This window comes from Rhamphochromis sp. 'chilingali', assembly GCF_963969265.1.
Source record: "Rhamphochromis sp. 'chilingali' genome assembly, chromosome: 7".
Taxonomy (NCBI): domain Eukaryota; kingdom Metazoa; phylum Chordata; class Actinopteri; order Cichliformes; family Cichlidae; genus Rhamphochromis; species Rhamphochromis sp. 'chilingali'.
This window is the reverse complement of record NC_137934.1, coordinates 15090746-15108921: the sequence shown is the minus strand read 5'-3', so window position 1 is coordinate 15108921 and position 18176 is coordinate 15090746. Positions and strand designations below refer to the sequence as shown.

The 18176-nt window shown below is 41.5% G+C and overlaps 1 protein-coding gene across 1 annotated transcript; it reads left to right on the top strand.

The window, feature by feature from the left end:
* The first annotated feature begins 194 nt into the window (after window positions 1-194).
* LOC308400054 (G1/S-specific cyclin-D2-like) lies at window positions 195-16591 on the top strand. The gene is made up of 5 exons (XM_080887534.1): window positions 195-572; window positions 1493-1708; window positions 6689-6848; window positions 9714-9862; window positions 15201-16591. Exons 1-5 carry the CDS (start codon window positions 378-380, stop codon window positions 15363-15365), a joined length of 885 nt encoding a protein of 294 aa, XP_080743660.1. The 5' UTR covers window positions 195-377; the 3' UTR covers window positions 15366-16591.
* The last annotated feature ends 1585 nt before the right edge of the window (window positions 16592-18176 follow it).

Here is an 18176-nt window from a genome sequence, read left to right as displayed (position 1 = left end):
ATAATCCTTAAAATTTAAAGTAATATTATATTTATTTATTTATTTTATTTTATGTTTTTGCTTGTTTGTTTTTATTAATAAGGTTTCCGGTTTGTTTTCTGCTTTCTTCCTAGACATTTATTTTGAAAGTTCGTACCGGATGTAGTGCGTGCAGCTGCGGACCATCGACTGCAGCGAGAGGAAGCGAACCGTGAGGCAGCAGGACTGGAGCAAACCCAGCAGTCTCAGCCTCATGCTTCGTCCTGGGCACTTCTCCTCCTCCTGTCCGCTGTCGAAAACACCGTAACAATATTTATTTACTTTTCCTTCATATTATTCAGTAACTAAAACAAAGGCAACAGCAAACAAAAAAACGGGGCGAAGACGGGGGCCGAGACATGGAGCTTTACTGCCTGGAGTCGGACCTAGCCGTGAGAGCCCAGCCTGACCTAAACATCCTCTGTGATGACAGAGTGTTGCAGAGTTTATTAACAATCGAGGACAGATTTTTACCTCAGTGTTCGTATTTTCAGCGGGTCCAGAAGGATATTCAGCCTTATATGAGACGAATGGTTGCAGGCTGGATGCATGAGGTTTGTGGGCATTTTATGCACTCGCGGGGCTAACCTAACCGCTTTAGCTAATTTTCAGTTTTTTGATTTGTCTTGTTTTGTTTTTGCACACTTACAAGTTATTTCTGGCTCGTTTTAGCTCGTGGAAAGTTGTCATGGATGTTAACCTGTTTGACAATTGAATAAGAATGACTCACCAAAGGCGTGGGAGAGTCGGAAATTCCACCACGAAGAAAATTCGGCTTCAAAGAAAACAGCCTAGCTGCATATTTACATTGGTTAACAGCTTCAAAGTTTGTGCTTTCTGATAATTAGTAAGTTCAGGCGACAGGGGGGGACTTATTCTTAATTTACATAATCGAAAACTCGAAAATTTCCCCTCAGAGTAATTATTATTAATTTTTTAAAAGTGACTCAGGCTCGGGGCAAGGCAGGCAGCATGAATGCTAAGCCACTTTCATTTTTTCAGCTCAAGAAAATAAGTTGATTTTGGTAAAGTTCTTTCACACAAACTGTCGGAAAGTATTTGAAGAAAACATGTGGATATTTTGCACACTTTATAAGGCTTTTGGGTGGTTTATTTTATTTTATTTTTATTTTTTGATGAGTGAGGCAAGCCCCAACAAGGAAGAGAGACTGAATGGCGATGTGGGGGTTTTGCAGAACGAGTTGCTGTTGAACTAATTTGTTTCTGCCCTGCTCTGACTTTGCAGCCTTTCATGCAGGAAAAAAAAAGACGTGAAAACCAGTCATTTAACCTTTAACCCGAAAACAGTACTATTTATAGCAGAATTAATAGCCACCAAAACCTGTTTTATATACAAACATATTCCTCTTTTTTTCTTTTTCTGTTTTGTTATTGTAGTTGGGTTTTTGTTTTGTTTTGGGTGTTTTGGCATAGTTTTACCTAATATATGTGTCTCCTGTTTAAACTTTTCCAGGTGTGTGAAGAGGAGAAGAGCAATGAAGACGTCTTTCCTTTAGCTATTAATTATTTGGACAGATTTTTAACAGTGATGCCCACAAGAAAGAGTTACTTGCAGCTTCTGGGAGCTGTGTGCATGTTTCTGGCCTCCAAGCTAAAGGACTGCAGGCCCATATCAGCAGAGAAACTTTGCATGTACACAGATAATTCATTCTCACCACGGGAACTGCTGGTAAGAGCAACAGTCCCATCCATTCATCCATCCAAACATTCACTCACTCACTCATGGGAGCATGAAGATGTCGTGTCACGTTTTTTCGATGACTTTATGATGCTAATGGCTGAATTGGTTTCACAGGAAGTTTCCTATTTTCCTTGTAAGTGGAGCACAATACAGCCACATCCTTTCTTTGGATCCATGTGGCCTGAAGAGACGCAGGATGCCATCTAGTGGCAGTTATGCAGTTTAGGATATGGATATCATGAGGAAGCCTGCATTTCTAGTACATATTGAGTATTTCATGCTATTAAAAACCAAACCTCCAAGCTCAAGTATTATTTTCTTACTATCATACGATTTACTACACAACCGTTAACCCAGGGATGCTTTTAAAGGCAACTTTTGGCACCATGTTGGCAGTTTAAAAGTCCCTTTAAGATAAATTTCTCTGTTAATCATTTGTTGTGTAAGAAAGATCTTTAAAAAGAAATTAAGGATAAATAACCCACCCAACACTTATCTCCATTTATTTAGCCTCCTCTTGAGCTTTTGATACTATCACATCGTCATCATCAGCAAAACAGTTTGTTTCTCACTTGCAGATGATCACGATGCTGAATTTTTATTAATATCATAGAGCTAATTTTTTAATCCAGTTTATGTTAATTTCAGGCTCCCCTAGGTGGCTTTTTGTGACTGGAAACATTTGGCTTAGAACAGGGGTGTCAAACATAAGGCCCGGGGACCAGAATTGGCCAGCAGAGGCTCTCAATCCGGCCCATTAGAAGGCTTTGGAGCAAATGAAGGACGGCATGTATTTTCATAAGTTTTACAGCTTTCTTTCCATAGTCATTCATACTACACCAAAGTAACGAAGTAATAAACACTTAAATGCCAGAAAAGTTATTTTCTTTACTAAATGTTCCTAATTTTACACATTTATTTCTTAGGATTAAAGGCCAAAGAGTTGTGCTGACTTATTTTTCTTATATTTAAATATTAAATATTAAACTTCTTTACGCTGACAGAAGGGGGAATTTCACAGATTAAAGCAGGCCACGATGTAAAATGAGTTTGGGACCGCTGGTCTATGACTTCTACAAGCAAACAAACGTTAGCTTCTGCCCTAAAAAATGTCTTGTTGGAAGTTTCCATTAAAAAAGAAATTGTCTTAAACAACTAAAAGAGTTGCAGATTTAATTTAACCACTTCAGTGCCAGAGTAATTTACATGTTGCAGTAAGATCTGCCAAACTGCTGCCCAGGCTCTCTATGGCTACATCCACACTAGCCTGGATAGATTTGAAAACGGCGTTTTCGTTTGAAACCGCTCCGCGTTCACACTAGCGTTTTCAGTCGTTTTCACAGAGTTGTGCGTCCGCATTGAAACGGCCGAAAACGCTTGGGTTCCAGTACTGCACAAGAAGATTTGACCTGCCTCATTTCTGTCTGCCGCTTATTTACTTTCTGGCTCTTTGAAACGTCGCAGCAAAATGTTGAGGGAAAGCACCGAGTTTTTTAAATGGACTAACAATGAGGTGGAGTTGTTGCTACGAGTAACACAAAAGTAAAAGTTGCAAAAGCGCGTGAGAAATAAAGAATTTGAAGAAAAGCTATCTGGAGCATGTACAGACTGATTAATCTTTAATAGGGCTGTCAAAATTGAGAGCAAACAAAACAACTGCTGTATAATGCCCTCCGCTAACTTAGTTTAATTGGTCACATGACTGAATCATATGACTAACATGCGTCATCATTTTAGAAAGTCTTTGTTTTTGCTGTCTGCACTGCAACGCGAAAGCACCGTTTTCAAATGTATGCGTTTTCGTGAGCGCTTTCAAAACGCTGCGTTTTCCATGAGTGAAAACATCTCAGTGTGGACGGGAGGCCAGAACGGAGAGAAAACGATGCGTTTTCGAGTGAAAATGCATTAGTGTGGACGTAGCCTATGGGTCCTCCTGCTCGGCTGCAGCTGTTTAGGGAAATGACATCCATCCGATTTGATGCTCCATATTGTTGTAAGGCTCCATATTCCTGGATATCCTCACAGGATGCAGAGAGCAGGCAGCAGGAGCCTCTGGAAAATTATTGTAGCTCCTCACTCTTACAGTAAATGTGCTACCCCTGCTGGTGGCAGTTTGCCTGTAAGAGAGAAGTTTAACAATGGTAGCGGGTGGTATTTTTCATCAGGACAGATGTCCCGGAAGTGATCATACCAGTGGCAAACCTATCCCCTATTCATCTCACAATCATCTATCTACATTGAGGCTAAAATCGTGGCTCAAGAGTTGGGCGTTCACCTTGTAATCGGAAGGTTGCCGGTTCGAGCCCCGGCTTGGACAGTCTCGGTCGTTGTGTCCTTGGGCAAGACACTTCACCCGTTGCCTACTGGTGGTGGTCAGAGGACCCGGTGGCGCCAGTGTCCGGCAGCCTCGCCTCTGTTAGTGCGCCCCAGGGTGGCTGTGGCTACAATGTAGCTTGCCATCACCAGTGTGTGAATGTGTGTGTGAATGGGTGGATGACTGGATATGTAAAGCGCTTTGGGGTCCTTAGGGACTAGTAAAGCGCTATATAAATACAGGCCATTTACCTTTTTTTTTTTTTTTAAAATAGGGTGAAGAGAAACTGGTTATGTACAGGAAACCCACGTAAATGGGATTGACGGGTGACATTTTAGATGACAGAAAAGCGTTTCGGGGTGGGGGGACTGTCCCCGCTGAGCGTTGGGGTTTCGGTGTGTACTACGGTTACTTTTTGTGTGACACAGAGGAAGTGAGAAATTAGAATCAGCTGTGTTCATTCAGCGTTAAAAGGGCATTAAAGAAAACTTCTCTCATGAGAAATATGAGTAGTTTTAATCCCTTTTAATTTCTTGCTGTTGATTGCAGTGATTTCTAACACACTCCAGTTAACCTTTCTCATATTTTTCTACCCATAAATGAAGAAAACCAAACAATGACGCCGTTATCGCAAAGGTTTTCTCATGGTTAACAGAATGGACCTCATGTTCCCACAGAAATTTATTGGTATCACCTTAAGTTAAGTTCAGCCCAGCTTGCCTCATATCAGGCTTATCTGATATAAGTCACACCACCTTCTTAGGAAGTGCATATCAGTTTTCTTTATCCAGTCGCCTAGACACCAGTGAAAATCCAGTGTTAGCCTCACCTGTGACATTTACTGCCAAAGTGTTAGTCTTTGTCTGTTCTAGTTATGATTTTCAGACCACCTCTTTATGTAAACACAACTTCTCTTGTCTCAGACTTTGTTTGCTCGATTTAACACTTCAAAGTAAGTTCCTACAGACCAATATGTGCATTATCAGACCCCCTGGCTTGCTTTTTTTGGGAGTTAGATTTCACAGTGGTGCCACTGGAGGCTTACTCTCTACTGGCACGTGCCGGGGTGCCAGTGCAGCACACATTTTGATAGATTTAAGAACGGAACGGTACACAGTGTTATTCAACGGAGGTTGAGTCGTTTTCACAAATGTAAAATCAAAGCGCGATGATCGCGACCGTGAATCATCTGTGAATTTCTTTTAGTTAGTGGGTTTTACATGGTGCCGTCACTTTTTGGCATCTTATTCTGTTGAAATGTTGAGTTATTTCTAGATTAAGGGGGTGGGAAATGGTAGATTTTTAGATGTTACCACCAGTGCCAGATGTAGTGGCACTGCACTGCTTTTTTGGAAAAAATGTTTTAAATTCTTTTAAAGCCAAAGATAAGCATGTTATGAACTAAAAAATGACCTTTATGTAGCTCATTTTGATTCTATAGGGGAGCAAAACAAGTGATTCAGATTTGATAGGTGTCACCACCTGCCTCGTCTTTTTAATCGTGCCTCAGTAAAACTGCACTATGCTGCACTTCTGTCTCACCTGCCTTCCCTTCGACATGTTCCCACTTATCGTCTGCAGGTACAATTCTTTCAGAAGTGCTTGGAGCAAAGTTTAGACATGAATCTGTTACTGAATGAAAGTGTATTGATGCTAGTGTTTAGCTATTCATAAAAGCGTTACAACAGTACTTCCCCTTTAGAGTGCCTATATCAATAACTCCATTTACAGGGACAGTTCGCCACACCCTTGGATTATTTTCTCCAAATTGACAGTTATTTTAAATGGCACACCTGTGCAACTTTAAATAAAAGCTCAGGTGCAGTTTGGACCCTAAACAAATAAAAAAGCAACACATGTAAGCGTTTTTTCAATGAATGGCTTCTGGAGGAACACGCACACAATCACAGCTCAGAAGAACTAAAGTGAATTCAATTTATTTTAAGGCAGCAGTGCGATGCTTTGCTCTTTTAGGACTTCTGTTTTTCTTAAAAAGAAACAGTGGCAGGTAGAAATGGCTACAGCAACCACATTTCAGTCTCTAAATTTCTCTCGTGTGGGAGGTTAGAGAAAGTGTTATTGATTGTGTTGAAAACTTGATCATAACTAATTGTTTGTCTGAGTAAATTTTAGATGTTGAAGTCTTCATTTGATGTCTCTGCTAAATAATATTTAAAAAATATAGTAAATTGGTTGGTTTTGAATGCAATGAGTTAAGATTAACAGGAAATTAGATAATGCAGTGTGTGCAGTCTTCTTGCTCTTGCAAAGCCTTGCTGTATAAAGAGTGATCTCTGTGCGGCTGCCTGTGCAGCGCTAGCTCATTGTAGAGCTGTGTTTGAGGCTTATGACAGGAAGGAAGGGGCTAGCTGTCTCATTGGCAGGGCCTCTAAGCAGGGCAAGGCTTGTCACATGCCGGCGATATGAACACAAAAGATGCAAGGAATGAGAAAGGCATGCAGATAATAAGATACAGTGAGGATAGATAAAATGAAGAAATGTTGCTCTTCTTACAGAGCTATTTCCTCTGGGAATGGAGGCAGACTAAGATCGTTTTCACGGGCGATACAGACGTGGCAGCATGCCATTTAACCCCCTGACACACACTTTTTTTATTTATTTATTTATTTTTAACCCTCATCCTTGTGCTTTAGGACTGGGAACTGGTTGTGCTGGGGAAGTTGAAGTGGAACATGGCCTCCGTCATCCCCAATGATTTTGTAGAGCACATCATACGAAGGCTGCCCCTCCCCACAGAAAAGGTGGTGATGGTTCGCAAGCACACACAGACGTTCATCGCCCTCTGCGCCACAGGTAATGCGGGTACCTGTTGTTTTATTTGTTTGGTTTTTTTTGTTTTTTTTTTTAATTTGTTATTATTTTTTTAATCCTTCATCTGCTCAGTTTCGTGCTTTTTAAAAAAATGTTTACTCAGACATCCACCAGAATATTCCCACACACGCAAACATTCCCCCATCGTGAGTCATCTGTGACCTCTTTCTTCTCTGCTGGCTGCCTTATCCACTTTCTACTCTTTCCACAGCCTGTAGTGAGTTTTTTTTTTTGTCTTCACAGCTGCTAAAAGCTACTCAAAGTGGTCATGCACATTTCTCTTCTAAGTGCCTGGGAAAACTCCTATCAGTGCTGTGTTTAGATTAGCCACATACACGGGTAATGATAGCAATCCTATCACACACTCTGTGCTGAGTGACTCAGGTGCAGCTGAATTTTTCTGCGGTACTCCCCTTTCATTGTTTGTTGACAGAGAAACTTCCAGGTTTAAAAAGTCAGGGCAGCGATCCAGTGATCTTCCTTCCTCCTCCCATCGCCACCTTGTGTCCAAAATAAACTCTGGAAAAAGCTTACATGTCCCCCTCAGGCCTCTCCTTAGGTGAATTTTCAAGGCATTCCTTTGCCTAAACTTGGAATCCCTCTAATATTTTCATATCCTGGACAGAAATACTACTGCAGGATCACCTAATGCACATAATATACAGGAAACCTGTCTCACGAGGCTGCTTTTCTTCTGCTACCTCCTCTCCTCTTTTCTAGCTAATTCAATGAAGGAAATAAAACAAAGGGAGGTCACTTTGGTGGATTGAATTCCTCATAAACGTCAGTGCGGTCATATCTGGCTATTAAGCACTTATTTACTGGAGTAAGTTATTGGAATCAGAGGCTCCTTCAGCGAGTTTCATGCCCTGATTTTTATTTATATATATATATATATATATATATATATATATATATATATATATATATATATATATATATATATATATATATATATATATATATATATATATATATATATAAATAAATTTAAAAAAAAAAAAAAAAAAATCAGGGCATGAAACTCGCTGAAGGAGCCTCTGATTCCGATAACTTACTCTAGTAAATAAGTATATATGGGTGTGTTTCAGTGGTCACTTCTGCTATTCATAAGCAGCTGCTTATATCCAAGCACAAAGCACCCGCAGTGGAAAAAAAAAAAGAGGCCTGCTGTGGTTGTGCAGTAATGTAAATGTTTGGAGTTTTATATGGAGTTGAGATGTTATTATTATATTGGAGGAGCTCCTCCTATGGACAGCTGGCCCCTGGAGGAGAAGATGGGTGTAGCACAGCTGGCTAAAAGCTATCAGGCCACTGGGACTGGTTTACATTGGCTTTTCTCTATGGGCCTTAAAGAAAGGGGCTCCCTCCCCCCCCCCGGAAAAAAAATGGCCACCTTAAAATAAATCAGCAATTGAAAGTCTTGTGAGCAGTTTCAGGTAGGAACTATTTTCTTACCAGCCTGTTGTGTCGCCATCTACCGGTGACTTGCTTATCAACGACTGCTTTTAGGCAGTGAATGGTAGACCTTGGAGAGAAGGTAGTTCCTACATCCAACTTAACTTGACAAACTTCATGGATTTTTTTTTTCCTTTTGAATAACTAGATCATGATTTCACTTTTTAAAAGAGCACCACATATTTTGTTCAAAATTGGTGCCAAACGCCAGTCCAGTAAGTTTCTTTTTAGCATGACATTGCCCATCTTTGCCAGAAATCAGGATGTTTCAGTCAACGACGCAAGAAGACAAAAAGCTGTCGGTTATGTAGAGTAATATCTTGGCACATTTGTGTTTTACTTGGTTGTACCAAAGAAAAGTCCCTTAAACACTTTGTTTAAAAATGGTAAAAAAAAAAAGGAGCTCTAAAGCAGCAGTCCCCAACCTTTTTTGTGCCACAGACCAGATAAATACAACAAAATAAAATGATACGACCAAGACAAAAACTAGAGTGTTTTGCAAATATAATAATAAACACAAATTCACTGTGTGATTGTGTAACTTTATTAGCAGCGTCCTCCTGAAATGCGCCAACAACATTGAGAGTAACATCCTCCCCTCTGCACCTTAATCCTCTCTGGTCGCTATGGTAATGCGTAAATATATTTCTTTCAAAATAAGACACAACTACAACATGGGAAAAGACAGAGTTAATGATAAAACCTGAAAACCATAAATTTCACACCCAAGCCTCAACTCTCATGGCCCGATACCAAAGAACTCACGGACCGGTCTGGGGGTTGGGGACTGCTGCTCTAAAATCAAAGATAAGAGAAATCTCAGCCAATCACAGGACAAAGAGGGTGTGAAGGAGGGATTATTTGTTTTGGGAAGTTACTGCCCTACGTATAAAAGACAATGAGGTGGGATTGCTGAAGCTCCTTGCCGTTACTTAATCGAATAACCAAGCGGTGGAAAGGACTTCTCACAATCAGCACTTGCTGGTTTTCCTTGTTGTTCTCTCCATGTCCGCCTCCTTTTCTGCCTCCTCCCAGGCCTGTTGTCACTTAAGTCTCTGAGACTTGGATGCAGACCGAAGGGAGTCGTGCCTGGAACTCATTGCTCAGCGAGTAGGAGGATTCCTACTCTGTTTTTCTAATCACAGCTGAAGTTCCTGTGAAGGACGCCACACAGGTTCCACTGTGGAGCTTCGTCTGCTGAAATCCAGACTGTGGGAAAATCAGATTCAGCTGTAAAGCATGTATGATGGAGATGATTCAGACGTTTCACCTCTTTTGCATCTGTGACACTTCCTCTGGGCGGATTTAAGTAATGTTGCTCTATGTGTCACATGAGGATGTAATTTCCATGTGTCACTGTGGCTTAATGCTCTCTCTTTCCCTCACCAGATGACCGCCTTGCTATGAACCCTCCTTCTATGATAGCCTCTGGCAGCATGGGAGCCGCTATCTGTGGCCTGCAGTTGGACCACACTGACCAGAGGCTGAGTCGAGACAACCTGACAGACCTGCTGGCCAAGATCACCAACACGGAGGTGGTGAGTACCACAGCGGGGAAATTTATACTCGACAGCAGGAATTACTCAATACTTTCAGCGCTTCGAAACAATACGCTGTTAATAGCGATCATTGCAACATCTCACGACAGCAGCATAAAAGGCTCTTTAGTAAACAACAGTGATGACTTCAGTGGTGGCAGGCTGAAGCTATTTACTTTTCATGGAGAGAGGGAGAGCAAGCATTTGGCTGCTGGCTGGGGAGCCAGACTGCTGCTATAAAGAGCAGAGGGAATGTCTTCTTAAAACTCAGAGCCCACATTCTTGTGGTACGACACATGCAATTTCTTTGCAGGACTCCTACTTTAGCTGTGTGCCCCTCCTGGTGGAGGAATACGTATGCACTGAAGGCAAGAAGCATCTTTTCCAGTGAAGGATGATGCAGACACAGAGTTACTTGCAACAGACTAACTTCAGTGTTTAGTGTAACTTGCTGAGCTTTAAAATATCAGACAATACTGCACAAATCTCAAAGTGTGTGACATGCATCTGCAACTAGTTTTTATTGTTTTGAGGTTTTACAGACACCTGACCACTAACCACGTGATGCTAACTTGGTATTCTGGATATGTGACAGTGTAGGGTCAAGTAAAGAAGGCCCAGAGACCAGTCGCCAAAAATGTGCGCACTCTGAGTTTTAGTGAAAACTTCCTAACAGCTGCTGGATCTTTGCATGGAAGACTACTCTCTGAGCAGGAGTGAAACTGAAAAGTGAAACTGCGAACGCGGAACGTTTACCTTCAAAGTAAAAGTTCCACTTTAAAAGAAAAAAATAAATAAATAAATTTTTGGGTGTTTAAGCCTTAGACAGAAGCAAGGAATGCCTCTAAACCAGCACAACTTTTTCTCTGAAGGCGAACGTACTTTCACTTCCTCGGCTAGTACAAGTGTTTGTAGACAGGTTGAGCAAACTGCAGTTGACTGCAGAAATCTTCTAGCAACCTCAATCACTCGCCAACTACGTTTTTTTCCACACTATAAGGCGCACTTAAAATCCTTTAATTTTCACAAAAATTGACAGTGCGCCTTATAATCCGATACAACTATTGTATGAATCTGGTTGTGCTTACTGACCTCGAATCGATTTTGTGTGGTACACGGTGCTCAAAAATCTCTCAAATGTTTTAGTGCGACTTTAGTAAGCTACGAAGCCACACCACTTAATGGATTGTGGGAGCATTACAGCTACCGTAGTCAGGTAGCCGTAATGCTCCCACAGTTTTGGGTCCAAAACTCCGTCTGTTTCAGGTCCCAAAGTCAAACTAACACTGCGGCATCACTGACAGTTAAAAACTGTCTAAATTCTTTCATCTTTAATAAAATCATCAGAGTTGCTGCTTTACCAGGTTTCACAATTAAGTTTGACATTTAGGCATCAATGAAAACAGAATTGATGAAATTTAATGGAGTTAGAAATTAGGAGGAAGTTAGCTCCCTATTTTCCACCTAAGCATGACATAGCATGTTCTGACTGGGAGATTTCTGAAAAAATTAAAACGTACAGCTCTGCTATCACTTCCAACAGAAATGAAGACAGAAAATTTAACAGCAGTGGCGTTTGTAGGGTTACTGAAGTTGGACTAGCTGCTATATAATGATGTGCTACGTGATCGCTGGCATCACAGCTATGTTAGCATGACATAAACACAGTGAAGCTGGAGGATGAACACTAACTTTTGAGATAATCCATCCACAGTACGAGATTAGTCATTAATATACTGCAACAACACGGGAGTAGAGCAGCTGCGAGAGAATTCAACATTAATTAATTAATGGTACGGAAGTGGAGGAAGCAAGAAGAATGAGATGAGTAAAGTTTGATTTATCTGACTGTTTTGTTTTGCTTAATTCTGCTTATAATCCGGTGTGCGTTATGTATGAAAACCGACCTGTTCATCGACAGTGTGGCTTATGGTCCGAAAAATACGGTAGTTTGTAAAATCTGCTAATTAAAGTATCAGAAGCCCAGTGGTCTGCTCGGCCTAAGCACTGGGATTTGTTTTTTAATTTTTAAAAGGAGTAGTCTAAGCTAAGCTAACTAGTGTCTTTTATTAGCCCATCATTGGTTTTACACATGAATAAAATTTGAAAAAATAAAGAAGTCTAAAAGCAAGTAAATAAAGAGCAAAATGCTACAAATTAATATTTTTTTCAATCAGTTAGACTGACATCTGTCTAATAACTGTACATTATGGTAGGATAGATGATGGTTTCACGCCTTGGCAAACACAGCTCCATTTTTGCCACATGATTACTGTTAAATGGGATCTGTAGCACTAATAAAATTTATTTTGTGCAACATGAAAGGCCCCTGGGGAGAGAAAAAAAAACACTGCCAAGGGACTCAACTGTTCGCTGACAGCCACGCTTAATCTAAGTCGGAGAATTTCATGCATCATGCCTGTACTGAGTGCTTGGATCGTAAGATAACCAAGTTTTGGATTAGTTTGCACTTTTTTCCTTGAACGTCCAGACGGCTTCAAATAAGACGGGCAAACTTACATGACCTTATAAATGATGGCGTGCACTACCAGGGTAGATGTGCCATCATAATGCCATTTTTACAGTTCATCAGTGTGCACTAGGAGATGTTGTAAACTGTAAAGACATACAACTGTGTGTATCTGTGGGCAAGATGTACAGTGGGGCAAAAAAGTATTTAGTCAGCCACCGATTGTGCAAGTTCCCCCACTTAAAATGATGACAGAGGTCAGTAATTTGCACCAGAGGTACACTTCAACTGTGAGAGACACCTGTCCACAGCTGCAAACAGTCAGACTCCAAACTCCGCCATGGCCAAGACCAAAGAGCTTTCGAAGGACACCAGGAAAAGTATTGTAGACCTGCACCAGACTGGGAAGAGTGAATCTACAATAGGCAAGCAGCTTGGTGTGAAAAAATCAACTGTGGGAGCAATCATCAGAAAATGGAAGACATACAAGACCACTGATAATCTCCCTCGATCTGGGGCTCCACGCAAGATCTCATCCCGTGGGGTCAAAATGATCATGAGAACGGTGAGCAAAGATCCCAGAACCACACGGGGGGACCTGGTGAATGACCTGCAGAGAGCTGGGACCAAAGTAACAAAGGTCACCATCAGTAACACACTACAACGGCAGGGAATCAAATCCCGCAGTGCCAGACGTGTTCCGCTGCTGAAGCCAGTGCATGTCCAGGCCCGTCTGAAGTTTGCCAGAGAGCACATGGATGATACAGCAGAGGATTGGGAGAATGTCATGTGGTCAGATGAAACCAAAGTAGAACTTTTTGGTATAAACTCAACTCGTCGTGTTTGGAGGAAGAAGAATACTGAGTTGCATCCCAAGAACACCATACCTACTGTGAAGCATGGGGGTGGAAACATCATGCTATGGGGCTGTTTTTCTGCCAAGGGGACAGGACGACTGATCCGTGTTAAGGACAGAATGAATGGGGCCATGTATCGTGAGATTTTGAGCCAAAACCTCCTTCCATCAGTGAGAACTTTGAAGATGAAACGAGGCTGGGTCTTCCAACGTGACAATGATCCAAAACACACCGCCCGGGCAACAAAGGAGTGGCTCCGTAAGAAGCATTTGAAAGTCCTGGAGTGGCCTAGCCAGTCTCCAGACCTCAACCCCATAGAAAATCTGTGGCGGGAGTTGAAAGTCCGTGTTGCTCGGCGACAGCCCCAAAACATCACTGCTCTCGAGAAGATCTGCATGGAGGAATGGGCCAAAATACCAGCTACTGTGTGTGCAAACCTGGTAAAGACCTATAGTAAACGTTTGACCTCTGTTATTGCCAACAAAGGTTATGTTACAAAGTATTGAGTTGTATTTTTGTTATTGACCAAATACTTATTTTCCACCCTGATTTACGAATAAATTCTTTACAAATCCTACCATGTGGATTCATGGATTTTTTTTTCACATTCTGTCTCTCACAGTTGAAGTGTACCTCTGGTGCAAATTACTGACCTCTGTCATCATTTTAGGTGGGGGAACTTGCACAATCGGTGGCTGACTAAATACTTTTTTGCCCCACTGTATATAGAGATAGATATATTAGTCATAGTCACTGGTATATCTTTTCTTTAAATATTGATTACTGAGAAAAAGTACTCTCAGAGGGCATCTATACTGGGTAGGTAGTTTTTTGCTGCAGCACAACAGTCACACAGATTTCAGGATAGAAATCCATAACGGCCTTAGAAACGGCACTCTTAGCTTGTGGTTGCGCTGCCATGGTGATGTGGGCCCCGCGACCCAGCCGGCCGTCACAACAGGCACTCCGTCTGCAGCCCATCAGGTTCCAATTATTCGTGCATTTTAAAGGAATGTTGGCCCCTCCGCAAGTTCTGCTCATTCCTTAAGAGTCCTGCAGCCGGCTCAGAGAGGCAGACCTCCCACATCTTTCGCACAGACCTGCAGGGGGGACGGAGACTGAGGGAGACGAAGAGAGGATCCCTTTTAATAAGAAAAGCCGTCCAAAAACATCCGGTCCCACTGTCCTATATTCTGTTTTACACCCTAACTCAGAGGGTTAGGGTGCAGCAGGTCAAAGCCATTTCCTCTAAGACCTCCACATGGGATTGACCGTGAAGTAAACCCAAGGGAGGGTGGAGGAAGGGAGTCCAGAGTTCCCTGACACTCCCCAGAGCTCGTGTGGGAGTCCTTCAGCTTGTACCACAGACATGCACATGTCCGGTGCCCGCTGTGCAGCTCGCTGCTCCGTGCCACTGGTATCGGAGTGTGCTGGCACCCATTGTTCTGGTCATGATGCAGACAGGACCACCTACCGCAGCAGAACATAATTCCCCGCTGGTATGCCATGCATGTGACCAAAGCTGTTAAACAACTCGCATGTCAAATGCAGCTGAAATTCCAACATTTTGCACACTAGTGTCTGCTACAGGTGCACAGATTAAGTGAGCAGACTGCCGGGGAATGGGGGGTGTATTTACAGTAACACGGCTATAGTAGAGCAGAGAGAGCCAGTTAAAGGGCATGTGTATGCCGTCAACTTTTGCTGTGGAAGCCATAAAAATAACTTAAATGTAACATTTCTGTACTTTTATTTCTTTTTGCTTTATGTGCATGAATAGTGATACATTTTAAATCCTTGAACAGATTTTGAGTGATAACTCAAAAAAGGATTTTTCCTAAATCAAAGGCTTGACTTCAGTTGCCACACAATATAGTGCTAAACATTGCAAACCTGCAAAAATGAATCTTGGATGGAGGGGATTATGTGTCTTTAAAGCACCCAGACGCTAGCAGAGGTTTGATGGAAGGGTGTGTTTAACCGCTGCTGACCCTTTTTAAAATTGTTCCAGGATTGTTTGAAGGCCTGCCAGGAACAAATAGAGCGTGTGCTGACCACCAGCCTGCAGCAGGGGCAGCAGTACCGGCAGGAGACCAGCGTCCGGGCCGGCAGCAAGGCAAGGGAGCAGCAAGACCAGTCCAGCACCCCGACAGACGTGCGCGACATCAACTTATGAGCTCCCGACGCCACCGGACTCGCACAACACTCATGTTTGCCAGCCAATGAACTGACAGGAGTGAGGGCTTGTGAGCTGCCAGTAGATCTGCATCAAGTCACCACCTACACCCCCACCCCCTGTTGAGTGATGGTGTGACAATCGATGAACTTTTAGAAGTTTCTAGTTTTTCTTTTTCCTTTTTTTTTCTGTTTTTTTTTTTTTTCTTTTTTTTTTTTTGTTGCCCCATTCACACCTGGTTTGGGTGTACTTTCACCTTTTTTGTACGGGCCACATGTAATCAAACAGCTACTTTAAAAAAAAGGAAAAAAAGAAAGGATTAATTCTTGAAAACTTGATAGTGCCTTAGGTTTCGAGAAAGGAAACCTGAATATATTTTCATACTTGAAAAAAAAACAACATAATTTTATGAAATATACATATTCCTTTTGATAATACCTAGCAAAGTGAATTTAATACTGTATATTTAGTATTTAGTTATGTTACTCTTTAAATATCTCTTAGCAGTTATCAATTAATAGTTTTAATGGGATGTTTCCTTTTCTGGAAATCCATATAGTAGTGATTCAAATGCTGATAATAAATACAAGGCATTTAAACCAAGCTGATATCCAACCAGAGGAGCTCTACTGCAGCTAGCTGCTCTGCCTACCATACTGTGCACCTGTAGTACTGCTTACTATTTATGCAGAAGCGTGCTGGCTAGGAGTGGGCTGGGCCTGCTCAACATAGGGAAGGACATGAAGATGGTTTCAGGCGTGCATTAGATGTGCTGACAGGACCGTATGTTCGTGTATTTGCATTCAGCAAAGATATGCCGTCGTTTGTGTGGTGTTTTTATAGGTGAAGCTTGTACATAGTGGAGGGCGCAGATGATGAAAGAGGAGATCTGGCAAGTGTCTTACCAAGTTTGAGAGAGGACTGGAGTAAGTGAAGGGTGTGTTGGTAGGTTTTTAGAATAAAAGAGAGCATGAGGAAAGTGGGTTAAAATGCAACAAGTGTGGATTGATGATTATTTTAAGCTTTATGATGTTCATGCAGCTGCACGACACTTGAGTGACACGCAGGAGGAGGAATAATAATAATCCCTGGTGATGTCCGGTTGGGTGGGGGTCGGTTCGGTGCACTGCAGTTTCTCGTGTTCAGCAGTTATACCATTTTTATTCTTTTATCCTTATTTTTTGCAGAGAGGGCGATTTGGAACAATATCGATGCACTTTTAAAAACACTCCTTAAGATCGGTAGGGGGGATCGTGGTTGAGGAGAGTTCAGAGAGGGTTTTAGGGGTCTTTTTTTCTTTTTTGGTTTTATTAGTTTTTCTTTTAAGTTATTAGGATTTTTTTTCCTGGGCTGGATTCCCATGGGGGTAACACACGTTTATCTTGAAAGCTCGACCCCTACAGGTGAGTAGTCATAGGATAATAATCGGTGTTATAGTGTAATTGTTTATAAACCAAGAAAAGCCAAGTCATGTTTAGACTTCAGTGCATTTATTTAACTCTTGAACTTGAATTTTTTTTTTTCAAAGCAACTCCAACCCTTTTCCGCTAGTTCTTTAAAATAGTTACAGTCTGTATCCTAAATATTCTTGTTCGTGTTTTGTTTGTCTACACCGCTTTCTGAAGTTTTAAAACTGCCATGTGTGCGAGTTTTACATGTATTGAATTTCTCGTTAGACCAGAAATGTAGTTTCTAAATCGTACTCCTGCATGCTCAGTTTGTACAAAAAAAATCCACAAAAAATAAGCCAAATGCTCCCCCTCTGAAAGAATGCTTTAAGCTGAAAGATGTTTATGCTTTTAAAGGTTTTGTTCATGATTTTTAAAAGCAACAATTCCAAAGTAAGTAAAGATAGATTATACACGTCATTCTCTTGCTGCTACGAAGCTTTTCTTTTCTAGTCTTACACAAAGATGCCTTATTGTCATTCACACGTGTGCTGCTATATTATGAAATATTGTGTATGTAACAAGTCTTTTGCTTATTTTGTGTGTGTGTTTGTGTGTGTGTATGTATATGTGCGTGTGTGTGTGTGTGTGTGTGTCATCGTACATGTACCGGAGGGAACGTAACAGTTTGGTGCGTGACTGGAAGTAATCGTGTTTGCCAATCTCTTTTGATTAGCATGTTTTATTCCTCTATTGATTTGTAACTTTGTAATCTATCATATTCTTGCTGCTTCTGTGTAATGTTTGTGTACCTCAGGTTAATTTGGACGGACAGAGCGAGAACCCATCTCATTACCTCATCACACACACTCACTTCACATCACACACGTCTTTCACTCTTAATTCATCGGACGGGTTTTACTTTTATGGGGGGGTTTTCACCCCCTCTACCTTCCCTCCTTTCCCTCCATTCTGGGTAAGACAAATATCCACCACCAGGTGTCCCTGAGCAGTTACAAGTGCCTATAGCCTACTTTAAAACCATTTCATATATCTGGTGCTAAACTAAGAACAGCCTATACTGTATGTGATGCACGTGCCAGAAAGAGTTTTGATCAGTTCATTGGAATATTTTTGTTTTCCTGAGGTACCCATTTATTCAGAGTTTAAACCATCAGAATGTTTTATCTTTGTTTGGTGTGGTTGTTATTCCCAACTGCTCTCCCACTATCCCCCCTCCCCTCAAGTTCAGCCACACAATGTACCTCAACAATTTGTCCTCAATAAATTGGCTAAAAATCAACCAGCTTTTTTTGTCTTTATTTCCACTTCCACAATCTTAATTATGTGTGATGATACCACTCTTATTGTCAGCAGAGGGCGACAAAACCACAAGCAACATGTAAGTAGGTGAAAATTATGG

Excerpts from the sequence above, each read along its gene's own strand:
- LOC308400054 (XM_080887534.1), top strand. The coding sequence starts at position 378 with ATGGAGCTTTACTGCCTGGAGTCGGACCTAGCCGTGAGAGCCCAGCCT. Across the intron at positions 573-1,492 it reads TTGCAGGCTGGATGCATGAG|GTGTGTGAAGAGGAGAAGAG; the intron begins GTTTGTGGGCAT and ends AAACTTTTCCAG. Across the intron at positions 1,709-6,688 it reads TCTCACCACGGGAACTGCTG|GACTGGGAACTGGTTGTGCT; the intron begins GTAAGAGCAACA and ends CTTGTGCTTTAG.